Source organism: Barbus barbus (genome assembly GCF_936440315.1).
Source record: "Barbus barbus genome assembly, chromosome: 31".
Classification (NCBI taxonomy): Eukaryota; Metazoa; Chordata; class Actinopteri; order Cypriniformes; family Cyprinidae; genus Barbus; species Barbus barbus.
Window position 1 is genome coordinate 19,266,168 of NC_136759.1, and position 23,449 is coordinate 19,289,616.

The window sequence follows — 23,449 nt, forward strand, 5'->3', positions numbered from 1 at the left end:
TTATTTAAACCAAAAGTTGCATCTGTTATTATTAGCCTTTTTAATGAACCTGGGATAACATGAACTCATAATGAACTGTATTTTTAACTAATACTGTTGTAAATGTATTATTACTCATTAATGTTAGTCAATGCTAGCTGATGGTACCTTTTTGTAAAGTGTTATATGATTTTGCATGAATATCATTCAGTACCTTGATTAACTTCAGTAGCTCTATCTAATACTTTTCTGTAAAAGAATAAAACTGCTGGATTTTGTAAATCTGCAGTTTTGATTCAGTGACTCGTGTAAGTAACTCATACATGACAAATCCTGCAGTATCTTACTGGATTCTCCTCGGTCAGATCAGATTCCCTGAGCGGTGAACTTTGCTGTTGACTGAGGATGGATGTTTTTAGTCATGTACAAGGTCAGGTGTGCGTCTTGGAGCATTTGAGATATTTGCATGAGAAACATGAATGAACAGAGAGAGGGGCTGCAATCAGCGTCTGAATTACTGTGATGTTACGCTCTTCAATAACCCTCTTCAAAGAACCCAGTTAAAGTGCAGTACTTCTGGAGCCATGAGGAGATATCAGTTGAGGAGCCAATCTAATTTACATTACTGGCTTTTATAAATCACTCATTTTTAAGAGATGGTGCTTAATTTATGCCTGCCTTGATTGCTGATTATCTGCTAACTGGCATGCCTTCACCAAAATGATGGCATTTCATTGGGAGTCTTTGAATCTTTGGAATAGTTTCCCACTCTTCTCGTTGCGTATTTCTCTTTGTTCAGTCTCTCTTCCTCCACTGGTCCTCACATCTCTCTAGTAATTACTCAGGTTCACTTACTGTCTCTATTTTTCCTCTATCTTCCACTATCTCTCTCAGTCTCCTAAAGTGATGGTGTCCTGTCTTTTCCAGTCATCTTGTAGGCTGCGGAATGCGGACTTCTTGGATAGTTATTCCGCTTTGCCTCACTGATCTGAGAAAAATGAGATCTATATAATTCTTCACACTGTTGCTCTCTTAAGCCGAAGAGTGTCACCCGGTTCTAGATCCTTCCTCCCCATCTTTATAGTCAGGCCCTTTTAATGTTTGTTTGCATAAGCGGCCGCAATTCTGTAAGGGCATTTTTCTTCTTCTGAGACTGGTGGGCTCTTCAATTCACTCACTCACTCACTCACTCACTCACTCACTCACTCACTCACTCACTCACTCACTCACTCACTCACTCACTCACTCACTCTTTTTTTCCAGAGAGACTTTCTTTGTCTTCAAGAGGAGAGAGAGAGACACAGATAGGTATTTTTAGCTCTATGACCTATTTTTCCAAAGATACCTAACTCGCTGTCAGTCATTACACTGTTGCTCAGGGATCTTATAGTGCACTGCTAGCATCTATAGTCTATATGCAGTGTACTGTGGTGTTGCACTTGAACTTAGGAGATGTTTAGAAGGTTAGAGAAGCTTGGCGTACTCACTTTCACTCTTTTTCGGGAGGTGAGACACCTTGTGGGAAGATCATCAGATATGGACTGAGGAAGACCGAGGGAGGGTGTCGCTTCCTGATGACTCAGTCTTATCAGTGTGAACATCTGAGTAAAGTAGTTTGGAGAATAGAAGCTATTGCAAAAATGCAAAAATGTCTTGACATTCCTATCAAACTTACATGGTAAGTCATGATCCTATATACCATCCTGATATACCATGAATCAGTATTGTGTATTTTTATAATACATTTTTTTAAAGACCAGCAAAAGGCTGAGAGACATTTGCACCTAAATTTGTAAATAGACAATCCTTTTGTTTGTAAGCTCAAAAACTTGGAGCCGATAGCATCATGGGCCAACCTGATCTCATGGCTAAACGTACCTGGGGGCACTTTTTAGCGAGACCGTTTTTAAATACCTTACTGCACGTTTCGCCGCAGTTTCAAAGTGAAATGTCCACTGAGTGGCGCTAAAACACGGGTTCAATACGTAAACCCTGGCACGTTTTTATTATGTTGATATAGATACGTATTGCTGTGTTTTTATTACATTGCTTCAGGTACGTATTGTGGCGGTTCAGAATTCAGATATCCGGGGACCGTCGCTAAAAATGAATGCTCTATCGTGTTGGAAATATGCCCTACACCAAACCCAACCCTAAACCTACCCGATAATGTTGACAAATGCAAAACTGATATAAAAACACATTTGTTGAGGCTAGGGCTGCAACAACTAATCGATAAAATCGATTATTATCGATTATGAAAATCATCGACAACGATTCTCATTATCGATTAATCGGGTCTGCCCACAGTGCACGTCCAACTTCAGCTGGTTAGTCAAATTACGGCACTGAATAATGCATTTCTATGGACAAAATGCATCTAAAAATAGTGGAGGAAACAGAATGAGATTCTGCCGGAGAAGCACGTGATCCAAGCTGCCCAAAATAATTCTTTATTTTAAGCTTTAAGTTAATGCATAAGAGTAATGGTTTGCCCTGTCAGGCGCTTTGACAGATGCGTGTGCGTCCTCAGCGCAAAAACGTTCAGTTTACGGTCATATCCTTATCTATAAATGCCACAAATTCACGCGAGCATTTCCATTTTTGCATAAAGGTCCGTCCTGACAGTCTGTGTTAAGTTTAAAATACCGAATGAGCGCCGGCGCGGCGGGCGCGTACACGCGCGTCAGACGGACAGAACACAGTAGAGAGGGAGACAATTAATAGGCTTTTCAGCGCAAACATATCCACTGTGCTGAATTATCTGTTGTTGAAAGTTAATTTAAGGTTTAAAATAAATTAAAATATTTTATGAGAGTAGGAACTTTAAAGGGATAACAGCGTGTAATTGTCTGTCTGAATATAAACATGAGACGCTCCATAACGGCCTTTTACAGGATAAAGAAATGACGAGGTGACTGTGATCAAAGTAGTTCCTGCAGAACATTACTCTGTTGGTTAACACTGAGTTTGTGTTTTTATTCGTCTTTATTATTATCTTTATTATTTAAATTTTTAATAGAGGTTTAAACTATATTCAATTTTTACAATGCTTAACAAATTTATGTAAGTTTTTTAACAATGTGTTTATGTAAGGTTTGTGCCACTGCTGCTCTAAAGTAACAGTATTGGTGATAACCAAAATCATTTTTCAGCTTTCTGTACTGGTTAGTACTCCAATATGTGTAAGCTCTTTAGTAACAGTAGTAGGCTATTTTTAATGCTATAATATCATTATTGCTGTTATCTATGAAAGAAAACCAGAGCACTTTTTTTTTTTTGTATTTTTTATTTGAGTATTTTTTTTTCGCGATACCCAATTGCAGTCAAAAAGTACATAAACAATACCAGCAAGAATGCAAGCTGTTATGAGGACATTTTTTATTATTATGTCCAATAAATGACAATAACATTTTTAAATTTAAACAAATTTTTGACAAATTTCTAAAATATGTTTTCTCTTTATTATGATAAGTGGTCTAATAAATTAAGCACTGTATGTTTTCATAGCATTCAGTTGTCACGTTTGTTTGAAGGACATTGGGCAGAATGTGGAATAGTGTTTTTTTTGGTCAATATTTTTTTAATCCGATTAATCGATTAATCGAAAGAATAATCGGCCAACTAATCGATTATCAAAATAATCGTTAGTTGCAGCCCTAGTTGAGGCAACCATGCTATTTGAACTTCCTTATACGCAGATTTGAACTGTTTTGTCAAACCGTAGTTACACAGGATTCAAACCGGAGCTCCTCACCTCTCAAGTACATCTCCGTACTCCGTGAGCTACCGAACAAAATCATCAGTTTTCAAATCTCCAAGCATATTAATAATGTTCCATCGTAACATGATATTCTTCAAGTAATTGTGCGAAAATTACGCTTTATTAATCGAAACTCTGTAAATTAGTGTGAAAAGGACTAAAAGGTGTCAGAGTTTACTGCCTCTAGTGTTCATTTGTTTTGGAAACTGCAGTGATATGTACTTATTGGTATGTATTTCGCGTCTCGCTAAAAATTGCCCCCAGGTATGTTTATGCCATGAGACCAGGTAGTCGTGGGCTGTGCTCCAGCATGTTGTATATTGGGCGACCTGAGTTTGAGTCCTGACTTGAGTCCGCTTTCTTCCTGTTTGTCTGTATGGTCCTATAGCTAAAAGAAAAAAAGTAAGCTTGCACACATGATCGTAGAGCAGTTTTGAGTTTTTTTCAGTTTTGGGGTGAGATCAAATCTGTGAGTATACAAGAACTTTTGCCTTTTTTATCAATTTCTTTTTATTAATTTAGAATCCAAACTCAATATACAACAATTTTGGATAACCGTAAAATAAATGTATACATTTTATAAATGAATAAATCACAATATTATAGTGTGGCCCATGTAGTGAGATACAGTATACCATTGATTAATAGGCCAATATTTGGCAATTTTGAGAATATTGCCATTGATATGTCACCAGTTGTCACCAGTTAACAAGTGTTTATCTTGCCTTTTGTCAGTTCCAAATTCTATCGAGATATTCATCATTGGATAGTAAACTATTTAGCCTATGTTTTAAACTATTTTATGTTTTATAATTGTGTTCAATTTTGAGTAAATGCCAAAACTCTCATGGCATTTGTAACTCTTTATGTATGATCTCATTATGTTTCTGCTCAATCTGCTTGTGTCAAACTGGAGGTTAAATTTATGGGTTAGTGTGAAACATTCATTTGATTTATTTATTTTTTCTGAAAATCATATGTTTCCATACAAATATATATTTTTTGTGAATTCTGAGTATATATTTAAAACACTATATTTAAATATATATAAAGAATTCATATTTAAAACATGAAAATTCACAACTATTTTATGTTTTGGGTTATTGCTGACTATTTCAGATGAATTCGTATGATCTCTTTTTGATGAAAAGCTTATGCCCAACTGACGATTAAATTTGGGGCATAGGTTGGGACATTCATACATACTTTTTTATTGCAAAAAATGATGCAAATGATAGCATTTATACAAACATGATATGCATCTATATGAAATAAGAAAATAGTTACATGAGATTGGGCTAGCGAATGCTGTGTACAGTAAAAATACCATTTCTTTTTATCATTCAAAAGTTTAATCCACTGTATTAATCCACTATCTCCTAGACTAAAATGTAAACCTGAGCTGTTTCAACTGAAAAAAACTTGCTCTGATTGATATATTGAAAATATATCAGTGCCTTTGTTTAGCCTCAAGATGCACACCCGTAATGTTTTTTTCTAAGTACGTTTATAAAAATTACTTAAATGTCCCAATTGAACTATGGCCTAATCCTGGTTTAATTTAAGCCCTGTCTGTGAAACTGGGCCTATAACCTATTTCCACCCCTAGTATCTAGAGTGGTTTTATTGGTTTCTTACAAGCTCAAGTCAGAAATGCACTCTCTCAAACCTCTATAATATTCTGGACTTTAGGCATTGTTTGTGTCCTTCCATCAGTGTAAGTCCATGGGTTTTTTCACCCAATTTATCATCTGCCAGGTGAAAATTGTAAGTCCTATGACTTCAAAAAGTAATATCACACCTCTCTTCAACAAAGCCACACTGCTTGAGGTATATCTTCTTCTTACAGAAGCATTGTTTGATTGAGAATGACTTTGTTTTCGATCTCACTGATATGTTGAGCTGGTGGTCTGCAGTGGTTTTACTGCATAACGCAATCAGAGGCTGGCCTGAAGTGAGATCGCCTATAGGGCATCGCTTTAAACAAATAATGATTGTGCCTAGCACTGCCAAACAAAAAATATCCCTCATTCCCATTTTACAAAGGAAGGTGGACTTCTGCATCCATCAAGGTGTTAACATCAAATGTTCACTACATTGTTCACTCTTACTATCTAGAATGTGCATGTTCATGAGCATCTTCGGCCTCGTGAGACTGTGTGTACTTTGTGCTGAGCCCTAGTATGTGTGTCAGTATGAATCAGAACATGCATTTGGAGCAGAAGAGCAGTGCATGGCATAGTCCATTGCTAAATGTGGGTCCATCAGAGGAGATTTATAGCTGTTCTTCTTTCGCCGTTATTAGGTGGATAGATCCTCTCCCTAGATTTCAGAGATTATTAAAGTGCAGAGGGTCGAAATATTCATCTCTCTACCAGACAAACTGTCCCACTAGCCATTTTCACTGGAGATCCATAGAAATACTCGTTTAAAGAAGACTATAGATGGTCCAAGAGGGAAACATCAAGGCTTAAATGCGATCTGCGAAGAGCATCACGCAAGATGTGCAAGGTGGAGGGCAACTTCCAGAGGGTACGGTGTGTGAATGCTCACAAATCAGTTGATAGGTCCCCAAATATGTATTTTGCGCAGTGTGAATGTGATATATAATATAAAGAATAATAAGCAATGGGATTTACCCTACTAAAATAACCGTACAAGTGCACCTGTAAGCATCCCTGTCAGTCCTGCAGTCTTTTCAAGCAGTGGAACATACGGCAGGACATCAGGTCCATGTTACACCACAGGCAACGATTTATGTGAACACATAGCCTGTGCCAGCAAACACAGCAGGGCAATTCAATATAGCAGACAAATGCTTCTGAGGATATATGGTTCTCTACTGCAACGAAGGATCCTGTGTATTCCATTTGAGGGAGGGTGTTTGCGAGCATCACGGTCCACGGCGAACGCAGGTGTCTTTAGCAGACAATCTCTGAAAATTCATTGAGCATCTTCAGCATTAACACTTTTGGCGAGTACGTTTCAAATAGCTCATTTAGTTCTGCATACAAATGAGATGTTTTGACACTTTTTAAAACTGAAACTCCTCTCCAAGGTGATGCTGATGAATATGGAACTAATTTCATGCTGCTTTGTGCATCCTTTGGCTTTGTGCTTGGTGAACTAGGATGAGTTTTCCACTGATAATAGTTGAGGGTAAAACCATAGACCAACAATTCATATGAAAAAAATCATAGAAGCTGGTATCTTTAATGAACTTACCTAAATACCAACATTTGCAGCATTTGGTGACATTTTAACGCAAAGCAAATAACTAGTGCTTTATATGTCACGTGCAGCTTGTTTTCTAATAAATGTCATTTTGTCCTCCTAACTATTATTTCTTCATCTTTGGAGAAAAAATTAATTCGGAAAAATTTTTAGTCAAGAAAAAGGGCTTTAATACAAATAAAGAGGCTCTCATGCATCTTTATTGTCCTTCCCCATCTCTGGAGAAATAATATACTTGCTCTATTTGAAAAGATTATCCTCTCTTTTCGGCTACTGTATATAATATGAATAGATTTAATGCAGCCTTGAACATTACTGAAAAACAGCTCTTTAAAGTTGCATTGAAGCAGAAATAGCGACAGATGTTTTTTTCTCTTATTGTGACATACATCCGAGTATAGCAGATTATCAGGAAAGCAAAACATTTAGGACAGGAACTATTCACAGGATTTTGTGATGTGGACATTTGTAAAGATTTAAATGGTATTACACTCTAATGGCAGTTTGTAACTAGGGGTGTGCAATATTGATAAAAAATGATATCTCGATATTTTCTGGGATTTTTGTTGATAATGATAATTAGACGATATTTTGCTGAGTGTGTTATTGCGCTGGTATCCTAAGGACTACCATGGACAGCTGACTCCTACATTTTTTGATATTCTTCATATTCTGTGTGGTGGTGAGTTCACACTGATAGAAATTAATCTTTTTCAATAAGTTTAAATAGATTTTTACCTTTTATGGGCATTTTAACCTTTAAAAAGGCATTTTTTATTAAATTGTGCATTATCTTTTGAATCAAATTCTTACACTGAATCAGTGAATTAGAATATTAAGACATTTGGGCTGTTAGCAAGCGAATGAAATCAGTATCAACAACATTCATCTTTGCAATGCAGAGGAAACAGAAGCTGCATCTGAAGTGGCATTTAGATGTATTTTCACACACTGTTAATACAGGCCATGAATGCATTTAACCTGCAGTTACAAATGCATAAATAATGTTTTGATGCATTTAACATAAAACATTGATACTGATATTTGAAATTGTTTAAATAATAAAAAGTTCATTTAAATGTGGAATTAAAACCGCTAAGTTAAGTGAGTCATTGCGATTGAACTGAATCATTTAAATGGTTGATTCATTCAGGAATGAAACACTGTCATGTTGCTCAGAGACGCAAAACAGTGCTGTGGCTGTGCTTGGAATGATTTTTGTTGCAAAAACAAGAAATATGCTGTCTAAAACAAATTAACTCTTAATGAACTTTTCTATTGAAGTGTTGTAAAAAATCTATATCACATTTGTAATCATGGCAATGTTTGGAGAAAAAAACACACTCATTGTGTGAAATTGATTAACTATATGAAGTGGAATAAATCTATACATTTTCTGTCCCCATGTCTTGAATTTGTGATAATTTTAAATGTATTTTAATAGACTGAATCATGCAGTGAAAGAATGCACTGTAAATGCGTACACTCACTAGTCTAGACTTCGCATAATGCGTGCGCTGCACTCTGTAGGTGTGTTGAATGTTTTTTGCAAAATACTCAATAATGTCAAATCAAACAACATTTTAACAACAATTATAATATTATCGCAGATGATGTATATCACACACCCCTATTTACTATTTGTAACTATTATACATTTTTGCGAATTGGTGATTAATTTGTATGATCTCATTTGTTCGTACGATCACAGCTTACACCCTGCTGACTTAGATTTAGTGGTTAGGGATGTTTGTGATTTACTTTTTTTAAATATCATATGTTTCCATACAAATCGCATCATTTGAAATCATCACTTCATAAAATAGTTACATTTTCTCATGAGATCTGGGCTGCGTTTCCCAACAGCATCGTAATCCTAAGTAGACTTTAGAGCCAGTATCTCACAGAAGTGAGTACACCCCTGACATTTTTGTGAATATTTTATTATATATTTTCATGTGACAACACTGAAGAAATGACACTTTGCTGAAATGTAAAGTAGTGAGTGTACAGCTTGTATAACAGTGTAAATTTGCTGTCCCCTCAAAATAACTCAACACACAGCCATTAATGTCTAAACCTCTACAACCCTAAGTGAAAATGTCCAAATTGGGCCCAATTAGCCATTTTCTCTCCTTGGTGTCACGTGACACGTTAGTGTTACAAGGTCTTAGGTGTGAATGGGGAGCAGGTATGTTAAATTTGGTGTTATCGCTCTCACTTTCTCATACTGGTCACTGGAAGTTCAACATGGCACCTCATGGCAAAGAACTCTCTGAGGATCTGAAAAAAAGAATTGTTGCTCTACATAAAGATGGCATAGGTTATAAGAAGATTGCCAAGACCCTGAAACTGAGCTGCAGCACGGTGGCCAAGACCATACAGCGGTTTAACAGGACAGGTTCCACTCAGAACAAGCCTCGCCATGGTCCACCAAAGAAGTTGAGTGCACGTGCTCAGCCTCATATCCAGAGGTTGTGTTTGGGAAATAGACGTATGAGTGCTGCCTGTCAGTGCTCAGACCATATGCCGCACAGTGCATCAAATTGGTCTGCATGGCTGTTGTCCCAGAAGGAAGCCTCTTCTAAAGATGATGCACAAGAAAGCCCGCAAACAGTTTGCTGAAGACAAGCAGATTAAGGACATGGATTACTGGAACCATGTCCTGTGGTCTGATGAGACCAAGATAAACTTATTTGGTTCAGATGGTGTCAAGCGTGTGTGGCGGCAACCAGGTGAGGAGTACAAAGACAAGTGTGTCTTGCCTACAGTCAAGCATGGTGGTGGGAGTGTCATGGTCTGGGGCTGCATGAGTGCTGCCGGCACTCGGGAGCTACAGTTCATTTAGGGAACCATGAATTCCTACATGTACTGTGACATACTGAAGCAGATGATAACGACCCCAGACACACCTCCAAGACCACTGCCTTGCTAAAGAAGCTGAGGGTAAAGGTGATGGACTGGCCTAGCATGTCTCCAGACCTAAACCCTATTGAGCATCTGTGGGGCATCCTCAAACGGAAGGTGGATGAGCGCAAGGTCTCTAACATCCACCAGCTCCGTGATGTCGTCATGGAGGAGTGGAAGAGGACTCCAGTGGCAACCTGTGAAGCTCTGGTGAACCCCATGCCCAAGAGGGTTAAGGCAGTGCTGGAAAATAATGGTGGCCACACAAAATATTGACACTTTGGGCTCAATTTGGACATTTTCACTTAGGGGTGTACTCACTTTTGTGGCCAGCGGTTTAGATATTAATGGCTGTGTGTTGAGTTATTTTGAGGGGACAGCAAATTTACATTGTTATACAAGCTATACACTCACTACTTTACATTGTAGCAAAGTGTAATTTCTTCAGTATTGTCACATAAAAAGATATAATAAAATATTTGCAAAAGTGTGAGGGGTGTACTCACTTCTGTGAGATACTGTAGACTTTAGAGCCATTAATCCCAATGGTCTCTACGATCAAATGCCAAGTTCTGTCATGAAACACTAGATGGCGCAGACTGATGGGTAGTTAATGCAAATTGATGATATACACAGCGTTAAACTACTTGGCACAAGCTGATTGTTTCATGTTGCATACACCGCCAATGAACTTGCTTTACATTTAATGACTGGTTAGCATTCACTAGAGGAGGGGTTCTCAAAGTCTACATTCAAAGGTCCAAATCTGAATTTTCATCAGTGTCAAAGGTTCGGAACAATTGGTTATTACAAAACGCGTTTTTAATAAACATACATAACATATAACAAATAAACACTCATTTAAAAAAAAAAGGTTCCCTCTGCATTCAAAATACTTTAATAACAAGTGCAAAAGTGGCAAAACAATTAATTTAAGTGTCAGCAGTAGAAGTCGACCTATAATGTTTTTTCTATGGCCAATGCCGATATTTATAAATCAGGGCAGCCTATGGCCGATATATGATGCTGATTTTTTGGGCCGATTTTCTCTTTTTCCCTTTATATCAAAAGAGAATTTGCGTAAATGGTTATTGCAGGGCACAAGATAGTAATAGTAGTAGTAGTAGCCTAATTCATAGTAATAATACATGGCTCAAAACTTAAGCACCTTCTCAAAACAGTTCTGAAGCATGCTTTTTTGTTTATGTTTGCTGACAGACACCAGTGTTTCCCGCAGACTAGCAAATGCAAGTTGATTCTCTGCCAGCAGGAGGCGCTGTTGGAGCGTGATATATAGCTGTTTCCCCGGTAACGACTGTAATCAAATAAGCGCTACTTTATCAGCCATTACAGGAAAGACCAAGGCTGTATCCGAAATCGCCCCCTATACCCTCATTCACTATTCCCTACATTAGTCCACTCATATAGTTCACTTGAAGGAGTGAATGAAAACGAGTGAGTGAATTCGGACACTGTGCACCGGAAGGACTGCCGCTTTTGCATAGTTTGCTTCCTGTTAAATAATAATTTGATACGGGCAGCTCCAATAGTAAAATTGAAGGATTTATCTAGAACTCAGTCACGGAAATTATGTATAAACCCTAATAGTCAATTTACAATTAATTTGTACCTGTGTTGTATTACGCCGTGGACGAGGGCTTCTAAAATTAATGGATGGATGATTCAGCTGTGGGCGCCATCTTCTGGTGAGACGCGGGAATTAATTAGTCGCGCGACTCTCTCAGTGCATTCTGGGGATTCTCTAGCCGTTGAGTGTACATCGCTTGTACACTCGTTTTTGCGGTGCATTGTGGGATTGAATGAGTGCACTCGAGAACATCCACTATGGTTTCGAACACCACTTAAAATGGCTGTCCCCTCAAATAGTGCACTATTTGAGGGTATAGGGGGCGATTTCGGATACAGCCCAAATGAAAATTGACAAAGCTTTTCTGAAGAAAACGGACGGTTCTTTTAAAAGATACATTCATATAAAAACACCCGCGCAGCATTTTATTTTTGAAACGCGCAGTGCTCAGTTTATTCAACGAAGTATAAGCCTTTTGGAAAATCTATTTGTAGCGGTCAGTTTTGATATTGTGACAAGCCGCCACAAATAAATGTATACACTGGGCACTGCTATAAGACAAATTGCCATAATATAAGTGATAGCAAAACAAAACAAAAAATTTAAATATTAGCGGTGAAATGTCGCCCGATTATGTCAAACGTCATACGCTCACTGGATGTCATGATGACAACAAATGTCATGAAGGAAAAGTTTCAATATCTCGCCTGCAATTTCGGACCTTCTCCAAAAGACATAAAAAAATAAGAATAAATAAACAAATGATTTACAAGTTTAACGTGCGTTTATCAAAGTAGGAAATATAATTAGTGTTCTTGAAATATGAAATAGAAGCGGGTCCGGATTGAATTCCCTCCGGGTCAGGATCCGGACCGGAGTCCGGACTTTGAGAAGAACTGCACTAGAGCATTTTTAAACGTGCTTTCAGATTTCCTCTGAAGCCCTTCACCTTCCCCAGCTCCACCTGTATAGATCTGCAATGGGTCCTGCACTTGCTTTGTAGCAGCAGCAGCAGCAGCAGCAGCAATAATCTACAGCAACAGCAATAACCAACAGCAGCAGCAGCGTAGTAGATCTATTCTGCCAAAACCAAACACATTAACATTGTCATTGCCATTTACATGCTAAAATCTTCCAAGAGTTGTCATGATAGAACTTATCTCACACTGGTTTTGAGAAACGTAGACTTGGTTGGTAAATTCTATGTAAAAAATAAGATTTATATTAATTAAAGCTTTACACAGCATTTGCTATCCTTTAGTAGTATGATGTATATTCAGCAACCATCAAGCCTCTATAAATGTGTTATAACATTTTCATCAAACATTACGTCAAAAAAATAAAATGGATAAATCATGCATTTACAAAATATATATTTTCATTTCATTCCGACTTGGAGTAACATTCGAATGCGGAATTATTGCTACAGAATTTATGCACTAAAGTTAAACGAAAAAAGATTGTGTCGGCACTTATACGATAATTAGCATGTACGTCATCTGTATGGTTAAACACTGTAATGCGCTAAACTCTTTTATTGGAAGACAATCCTTGGATGGAAACTTGGCTAGTGACAGAACAGTTTGTACAACAGACATGACAAGTTAAATTTATTTTCATATTACTGTTCATTTCTTGTTGTTCTGATATCTTTCTTTACTTGAATGATAAGGGGGCATTTACACAACATAATAAAAAAAAAAACATGGATATTTTTTTATGCATTTTGGCTGTTCATTTACACAAGAACGGTGTTTTGGGGTCCTGAAAACACAAACGTTTGAAATTAGTTTCAGTATGTATGTTTTAAAAAATTATAAGAGTAAACGTCTCCATGTAAACTTCAAAAATGCAAATCTGTGAAAACGGTGACGGCATCCGCATGCGTATTACGTGGTCAGTCTATAGGAATGTGTATGTGTGCAGACATATAGTTTTTCTTTACAAAGTGACATCACCAACTACTGGCCTGGCATGCACAATACAGCGTTTTTAGTCGTTTTCACAAGTACACATTTCAATTCACTATACACAAAACTTTTCAAAAACGCTAAAGAAAAACATTTGTGTTTTAGTACAATCATTGTTGAGTAAACCTACTCTTAAGGACATTGCACACTGAGACCGAAATTTTCGCATGTGCTTTTCCATTTTTTTCGTATTCCCCATCCTTTTCTATCAAAATGCATGCTACAGATACGAAAACGCAGAAAAGCGAACCTGATCCGAATTTTTTTTGACGGACAAAAGTTTCGGAGGCAGTGTGTAAATATGATTGACACGACGTGAGGTCGTATTTATTTTTTTATGTGCGAAAATTTCTGACGAAAATTTCGAACTCAATGTGCAGTGACCTTAAGTCCTAGAATACTGGCTATCAACTGGCCAACATAATCAACATGCACTTTCTTTTAAGTCGATGAGATTTATAAATGTTTATGTAACGTTTGGCCTCGGCTAATGCAGGGCTGAGTTTTGACTATGCATCTGTTAATGTGCTGCAGTTCTTCCAGTCCTCAGTAAGCTTGTCTTCAGCAGGCTGGAGGAAATGCACCAGCACATCTGTAGAGGCAGAAAGGCAGATGAAGAAATAAATGAGATAAATCATTTGACTGGGTAGTCTAGTGAAAGAGAAGAGGGAGGGGTAGCGGGGCGGATGACGAAAAGGGAGAGGTGCTCGAGGAGGTTGCTATTGCGAAGTGTAATCTACAGTACTGGTGGGGGATGGGCATGCCAATATCCTCTCTTAACAGTCCTAAGCTCATGGAAATACTGTGGGCCACATCAACATATTAGTCAACCTCCACCATCAGTGGCACCAGCCACAGCAATTCAACATGGTTACAAGTCCTTTACACCCACATATGACGCTAAGATCCACTTATAAAATAAGTACCATAGTATTCTTTGAAGTTCCATGGACTGCTGGTTTGAATATGGAAATCATTCAGTCTGTGGTACTACCATTTGGTACTGCTGCAGTGCTTTTTTTTTTTTTTAGTAGAGTAAAGATAGCAGATTTAAATTATTATCTGGCACATTCCATGAAGACGGTGCACTTTATAGTTTTTTAAACAAGCTTTAAAGGCCCAAATCCCATGTTTTTAAAAACTATTATACATGTTAGATGAACTATTATCTGACATAAAATGAACCTAATATGAAAGAACTAGCTCAACACGTATCAAATGTCTTTAAAATGATTATAATAAAATCAAATAAAAATGTCATAGTTGTAGCATAATGTGTTGACTTGATATTCAATTAAAATGACTAATTCAATAATAAAATTATTACACATTTGTTGACAAAAAATTAATTCAAGTGCAAAAAACTAAATATTTTGCATGCTACTTTAAGTATAATCCATTCATTCTGACAAGAAATGGTAAACTCTTTAATATTAATGTAAGATCTTTTTTTTTACAGTAAATCTAATTTTTTTCAATATGGAAAATAAGAAATTGAAAATAACTACATTCGACAAGCTCAACCCTGCTGTGCAAATGATTTTAAGCAAAAATGATCAAACGAACATTGTTTCTTCAATTAATGGGAGGTTTAAGTTTATTTGGAACTACATTATTTAGTGTTTATTGTTAGAAGATATGGTTAAACACCTACTTTCGTTGACCAATTGTTGAAAACGTAATAAAAATACTTAAATACTTTATAATAAACACAATACAGGTGTTTTCATATTGTTACTATAAAAATGATTGTGTTCAACTTTTTTCTGTGACTCTGGAGTATATACATCTTTTTAATCCATAAAAGAATATTGCATATGATAGTTTCGCTATATCTAATTCCTTGTTACTAAGTTGTGTTAAAATTAATATATTGTGCTTGATTTTTCAAGCATGTGTGTGTGTATTTGCATTCAGTATCTTGAGAGTTCTCTGGTCTCTTCAACAGGAGTCTGGTATTTTACTGACACAGTGCAGCCTCTAGAGGGAGCTCTCTGTTACTTTTCAAAAGGACAGCTGCTAATTGAGACTAATTGGCACTGTAGGGAGTTTTCTGGTAGTGTAGCATAATGAGGAATACACCAATAAGTTTTAAGACAGATTTGGACAACATCTCCCTCTGCCTCCTCACTGGTTTCAATTAAATAGGCTACAGTAGAAGAGCTAATTTTGGAGGTTGTTCTATTTTTGAGGGTCATAGTTGAGCTTTGCACAGGAGTGACAATGTGGATGCTGGAAGCTATGCGCTCCTCTCCAATCATCGTTTTTTCTTTCTCTTTTGGTTTGGGGAAAAGGCACCCTGCTCTTGAGGTTCTTGTTTTCCTTTGTTTATCTAGTGTGTGTGTGTGTGTGTGTCAGCCTGGCTTTCTTTGTGTAAATTGCTAATGGTTATTACATGCATGCATTCATATCGTATCAAGTATGCGTTATTACTGCCGAACACATTTTATTACAAGCTTTTACATGTTGACAGGTCTCTTTAAAGGCTTTAGATGCAAAAAAGGGCTCTTAAGTGGGCAGCATCTACTAAAAATAGCTCAAAGAAAGTAGATTATAATTTGGATGCTTTCTTTCATTAGCCTTTGCTTTGATATATGCTGCCAATATAGCAACACTGTGCACCAAACTCAAATGTAATGAAAATACAAGAGTAATTGCCTAAGATTTATCTGATTAGATCTGCGCTCCATTTGTCACTGATGCTGACAAATTAAAGTCTGGCCTGAAATGTTTTATCCAAATTCTCCCTTACAATAAACATGGACCCTTGCTTCTATTAAATAAATCCATAGGTGGTCATCCACAATCGAACATTGGTCACCTCTGATACGAGGAGCTGTGATTAAATTACAGAGAGAACTGCAGGGAACAGTGTTGATCGAGAAAATTGGAATTCACAGAGTTCGGCCTACTTTCAGACTGCATTCCATATGGCCGGCTTTCTCTCGTCTTCCAGCAAGACACGTTTCACAGCTTTCAAGGCCACCGCCACAGTATAATATAATGAGATTGTGTAAAAAAAAAAGCAAACAAACTGAGAGCGGCCATTTTCTACAGCTGTCAACTTATTACTGAAAGCCAGACTTGTTCCACTAGCAGCACACACAGGAGTGAGGTGATGGAATGGGGAAGGGGGCTTGACGGCTCTGTGCTCAGACTAGAAAGAGGCAGAGGGGGGAGGAGGCATCGGGTTGAACCTCAGGGGTGAGTTGCTTTGCATTTGTGTCTTTTTCGCTACCCATTTCCTTCCAAAGCTTTCAAGCCTGGGCCCAAGTCTACATCGCAGACATTCACTTTTAATTTAAATTATTAGGAAGAAATTGTTTGCTTTCTGTCTGCGTGTCAAGTTTTGCTGAATTTGTGGTGACAAGTCAACAGTCATATATGGAGGACAAGAAAAAAAAAAACAAGGAATCAATTACTTACTCATTTATTATATTATATTATATACTATAAAGCTGATAATTGATTCCTTCTATATAGTTTAGAAAAATATAGAATTAATGTAAATTAGTAATGCGAACATAATGCGAAGAAATCAATTATAATTGTATAAATTACAAATGTACATACAACTACAAATATTATATGATATTATATTATATATTTAGATTTCATAGAAATAATGTCCAAATTAAAAAAATTGTGTACATATAGGATTTATGTACATAAAAAATAGGCTATTAATGTAAAAATTAAGAAAGGTTTCTGTCAAAAGTAGGGGTAATGTAAGGGGATGAATTATCATATAAAATATTATCTGTATATTAAAAAAACAAAACAATAAATTGATGAAAAATGCCCACCATAAAACGTATCTGCACATTCTGAACTGTAGAGTAAAAAAAAAAAAAAAAAAAAATCATGGTGCATCGCTGTATTGCTGTATGTACAAAATGTATTGTATGAATCAGAAATGGGCACCAAACTATGTGTATTTTTCCTCCTGCTATGCTGTCTCATTGGTCAGTTAGATCAAAGTGAGATCATAACACTCAGCATCAACTATCTGAAGGCTAAAATCGAATTCACACACACAACCGCATACAGAAACACACATATATACACACACACACACACACACTCTGACCTTTCACTTCCTCTAAGCATAGTTTTACACACAAAGAAGTGAGAGCGCTTCCTCATGGCACACTGGCATACACACTTTTCCCCATGGATGCCATTCTTGGCCGGCTCTGCCCGCACACAAGCCAAACTCTGGTTGCTTTGCTTCAGGCTTTTGCTTCCTCTTATTGATTTTTCTTATATTAGCTAACCTCACCCATTTCTCCATTCTGTCAGCCTTCCTCCAAGATACCTAATGTTTTTGGAGCTCTCATATAGCGTCAATACAATGACTGCAAATAATGCATCTCTCGGTAATGTAGTTAAAGAGGCAATAAGACGTGTTTTCTGTTTGCTATTCTTGTAACTGCTTTTCCTTTCAGCTGTAAAACTGCAGCACGCTGCTTCCTCATGCTGTTCGTGTGGCAAATCAGAAAACACAGTCAAGGTATCCAGATCCTAGTTTCAGACCCAGATATCAGCCAGGCCAATTAATCAGCTGGTATTTGGTCTTTTTGAAATTATCACCATCGGCATGCTTGGTCAATTAACAGAAGTGTGTCTGTTCTAAAGTCTTCCGAAAGCCTTGTCAGTGGATAATAAACATATTCTGTTTAAAAAAAAAATTAATAAATTTTGAGTAATTATTCTGTTTATTTAATTTAGTGTCTCCTTAGCTGTTATTAAAGGGGTAATTCATCCAAAATTAAAAATTCAATAATTTACTCATGGTGTTCTAAACCTGTGACTTTCATTTTTTCTTCATAAGAAGATTGTATAATTACTATTTTTTTGTTCATATAATGAAAGTAAATAGGATCCAGTGTTGCTTTGGGGAAAACATCAGAAACATTCTTCAAAATATTTCCATTTGTATTCCACCACAAGAAAAAAGTTAGATAAACAGGTTTTGAATGACATGACATGATAGTACAACCCAAATTCTTTTGGGTTGTACTATCCCTTTAAATTGTATATTTCAGCATTATATTGCTCTACTTTAGGTCATCTTGTTCTTAAATATTGGCATCGGAAAAACATGTATTGCTTGACCACGGTTAAGAGGTTTTGTCTGTTCTTCATAATTAATTTTTCTGTTAATTTATAGTGATTTTAATGGAAATCCATCTTATTAAATGACCCCCCTCTCCCTAAAACCTTCATAGGAATCAGATATTGTCTGCATCTGCTCATGTCTGTTTCTGTCTTTTTCTTCTCTTCTTAGGCAATCAAGTGGAACTGTCATAAAGAACAGGTATGCTTGTTAAATCCAATACACAGATCTTCCTACTCCTCACTGGTGCATATCATATACCCAAAGCACAGATGCAGTCACATTTAGCATTTACCAAAATTCAGTCATTTCAATAGGAATCCATGCAATCTGGAGTGAGGGGCGCAACATCTCTTCATGTTGATTTTGCATTGATTTCAAATTGCTCACACGAATTTGCCACATTGTCCAACATACAACTGCTTGGTTTAAAATTGACTTTCTACAATACACTATTGACAATAGACCTTTTTTGCCTATGAATTGTTTCTGAAATTTCGCTAACATTTAAATCACCAGCAGGTTCAATATATAAGGATATTGAGGCATCATGACTTAAGGAACCTATTGAGGAACACTTGGACAGTTTAAGTAACTGTAATTTAGTTACTCAACAAGATTATCTTCAAACAGTTGCTCCACCATGAAAGTAGTTAATCTGAAGGAGAAAAAGATCGGATGAGACGTAAAAAAATGAGGTCCTGACTCTGTGGTCATTAAAAATCCCACGATGTCCTTCAAAAAAGATTAGGGGTGTAACCTTGGCGTCCTGGCCAAATTCGCCCATTGGCCTCTGTCCATAATCATGACCTCCTAATCATCCCCATATACTGATTGGCTGGTGTGTGGTGGGCGTTCTGGCACAATATGGCTGCCGTTGTATCATCCACGTGGATGCTGCACATTGGAGTTGGTTGAAGAGATTGTAAAGTGCTTTGAATTCCCAAAATGCGCTATAGATCTGTAACAAATTAATTAATAATTTTTGATAATGCATGCTATAGTGCCCCTTGTGGCAGGGTTTACTATGCGGCATGCATTTGACATTCACATATTCGCAAATATATTTTCAAGATACAGATTTAAAGATATTGTGGCCACAAATTTAAATTTCTTGTTTTAGTTAAATCATGGACAAAATTATCACTAATTATGGCCACTATTTAACTAAATTACAACTTGGCTACAAAACCAATTAGAGGAATAGTCCACCCCAAAATGAAATTTCTGTCATCATTTACTCACCCTCATGTAAATCCTTCATAATAAAAAAGAAAAGTGTTGGTGACCAAACAGTTTTGTTTTCCATTGACTTACATTGTATGGTCAAAAAATATAATGGAAATCAATGGGAAAGAAAACTATTTGTTTACCAACATTCTTTAAAATATCTTCTTTTGTGACAAAGAAAGTCGTATAGGTTTGACAGAATTTTCATTTTTGTGTGAACTGTTCATTTAAATAAACTGAACAAATTAAATGCAAAGCAATAAGTCACGGGAACAAATTCTTCTATTTTTCTTCCACTTCGTATTTTTCAGATCTAATTTATCGCTTTTTCATTGTGCTCGTGGGATATGAATACAAGCTTTGCCATACAGAGAAGCCGCCTTATCTCACCAATTCAGGAAGTCGGTGAGGGAACTGCTGTTTTGCCCCCAACTCTTTTTGCCTGTTGGAGAGGCCCATTATGGAGTATTCTGTTTAAAACATTCAAACTCCAATCAAAAAGCCTTTCGGAAATTGCTCGAAAACAGAAGTCTTGAAAGCTCATTTGACAAGGACTTTCTCCGAAGAACAATTTCTCACATAATCACAGAGACGCCAAACTTTGTTTTTCACTCGCTTGCTGACCTTTAGATATTGCCTGGTCCATTGTGTGAGATTGAGCTCAGCTGAGTATCTGCTGAGTGTAGAGGTGTTTAAATGGAGCCCACAGCGCTTCACCACAGGACTTAATATTTCCCCTCTGGTGGACCTGAGCACATGACATTCGATGCACTGTAATTTACTGCCCCTGCACACTTAGTGATCTTTCAACCCACATGTTGAGGACTGATTCCAGCCCGTGCCGAATGACCAGGATGTAGCCCCCAAAATCAAACATGGACTAAATTAGGTAGAAAATGTGTTGTTTTGCTCTGGCCGCCATTTTGTTTGGAGAAATTAGGGTTATTTATTTCAGCCTGACTGCGTTGTTAGTCTTGAGCCACAGGGCTCTTCATCATTCCCCCGCAAGGAGAAATGGATGAGTTCACCAATCACAATTGTTTTACACTTACATCATCAACATCACCTCAAGCCTCTGTCAATTTGTTATCAGGCTTGTTTCAGGGAAGTGGTCATTGTTGCATGATGCAATTTTCCTTCATTTCTCACTCCGGTTTGCAGACCGGTGCTTTTGATTACAATGAAACAAACAATGACGCTTCAGCAACCGGGGACTGTGTCCAAGAACTCACCAGTACTTCCATGGGGCTAATTTTTACAATAGCTTATAACATAGCAGGGAGTTTATTCAGCCGGTTTGCACAAAGAAGGACAGAAGAAAAGGCAACCGCGGGAGAGCAGGGTTAAGGAGAGTATTGTCAGGACTTTTTAAGCATCTCCCAATTATTTCTGCACTTTTGATCTTTCCTTGTGTTAACAATGGGAGAGAAAATACAGAAAAACTTCAATACTGAACAAACTAGAGCAGAATCAAAAGAATATCTGGATTAAATTCAATAACACTTTGATTTATGACATTTCCAAACATTATTACACGACTCACTCTGAAATACTTGCTTTTGATTAGTCAGTTGGCATTTTGCACTGTTAAATAATGATTGCTAAACTCTGTAATTGCAGTGTTTCCTACATAACTGTGTTTGCAGTGAAGGAGAGCTTGTGAAGAAGAATACACTTTTGCATACTTTTAAAAAGAGTAATTATTATGGAAACGTGAGCTTAATAAAATGTTTTCAGACACTTAATTGGATGTTAATTGCAATGAAATGAAATGCATTATAGTTTAAATTTATATTAAATGCAGTTAGTTTAACTTTTTGATCCACTTACATCTTTATATATAATTTCATAATTACATTAATCATCCTTGAATAAAATGGTTAAAATGTACTACCCCGAATGTACTGACAACCATTTATGGTAAACTTAAATAAAATATTTAAACATAATGACTTAAAATGTACTTTAAAGCAAAACCTTTCATTTGAAATTATTAATATACAAAACACTTTTTAGAAACTGTACTCTCTTTAAGTACAATTAAGTGACCATTTGTTTCATTAATATTATACGCAATTACCGTTTTCTTTTTAAATAACTTTTAAGATTTGAAGTACACTAGTACTTTTAGTATATGATTCAGTCAAGTGCACTTCTTTTTCTCAAGGCAGCCTCCCATCCAAAAAATCTCATTAAACTTTGAGTCATATGTTTTCATATATTCAAATTTGAATGTAAATTTACTAATCTGTAAAGCAATATATAACAGTTGCTACTGACTTATTCATGAGTGTTTTCCTGATGTTTAAATTGTTTTACAAATACAGCAGTTTGCTGAGTGCAACCTCAGCAATAAAATCACTGTTCGGTACTTTAAGAAAGTCGGTTTCGAGCATGCAAACATACTCTTGAGGACAGAACTGTTGAGTGCGCTCTTTTTTGCCACATGAACCATTAATGTACACGACTGTTCTCATGCTGCAGTGTTTTTAAACAGCAGTTCCTGACACCTGAGCTCTTTACCCTTAAGTGAGATTCTGTACAGTATATTCCAATTCACATGCAGTATGTCTTTAACAGAGCTGGAATTGAGTTTATATTTCCCAATTAGATGCCAGCCAAGAATTGTATTTACCTCCTGCATGACAGTACAAAGAGTTCTCTTCATAGATGGATGAAAATTTAAACACCCTTTGAAGTTACTTGGAAAGAAATTTGTTTAGCGCAACATGACTCATCAATATTTTTTGCTGTAATTTCCCAGAAGAGGTAAAAATGTATATGTGCTAAAATATGAATTTTGTCAATGTTTGAGTGTTCACTAGCATATACAGTGGTGTGAAAAAAGTTCTTGCCCCATCCTGTTTTTTTTTATTATTTGCATATTTGTCGCACTTGAATGGTTCAGATCATCAAACTAATTTTAATATTACACAAAGATAACCCGAGTAAATACAAAATGCAGTTTTGAAAAATGCAGTTTATTAAGGGAAAAAAGCTATCCAAACCTGCCTGGCCCTATGTGAAAAAGTAATCTAATAACTGGTTGTGCCACCCTTTGCAGCAACAACTGCAATCAAGCGTGTGCGATAACTGGCAATGAGTCTTTCACGTCGCTGTGGACGATTTTTGGCCCACTCTTCTTTGCAGAATTGTTTTAATTCAGCCACATTGGAGGGTTCTCAAGCATGAAAGGACTGTTTAAGGTCATGCCACAGCATCAGATTTAAGTACGAACTTTGACTTGGCCACTCCAAAACCTTAATTTTTGTTTTTCTTGAGCCGTTCAGGGGTGGACTTTCTGGTGTTTTTGAGATCATTGTTCTGCTGCATAACCAAAGTGCGCTTGAGCTTGAGGTCACAAACCGATGGGCGGACATTCTCCTTCCGGATTTTCTGATGGAGTGCAGAATTCATGGTTCCATCAATTATGGCAAGTCATCCAGGTCCTGAAGCTGTAAAGCAGCCCCAGACCATCACACTACCACCACCATGTTTGACTGTCGGTATGATCTTTTTATGAAATGCTGTGTTGGTTTTATGCTAGATGTAACGGGACACCATCACCTTTCAAAACGTTCAACTTGTGTCTCATCAGCCCACAGAATATTTGCCCAAAAGGGATAATCAAGATATTTTTGGCAAATGTGGGACAAGCC

At 36.9% G+C, this 23,449-nt stretch overlaps 1 protein-coding gene across 1 annotated transcript in view; it reads left to right on the forward strand.

Moving 5' to 3' along the window:
* The window catches only part of LOC306851822 (zinc finger protein neuro-d4-like), a gene marked incomplete at both ends in the record, with an annotated part of 53,419 nt that overhangs the window by 1,804 nt on the left and 28,166 nt on the right, over positions 1-23,449 (forward strand). The window contains one exon of the mRNA XM_079388272.1: positions 18,732-18,761. Coding sequence (XP_079244398.1) covers positions 18,732-18,761 — 30 coding nt within the window. The remainder of the gene's footprint in view (positions 1-18,731; positions 18,762-23,449) is intronic.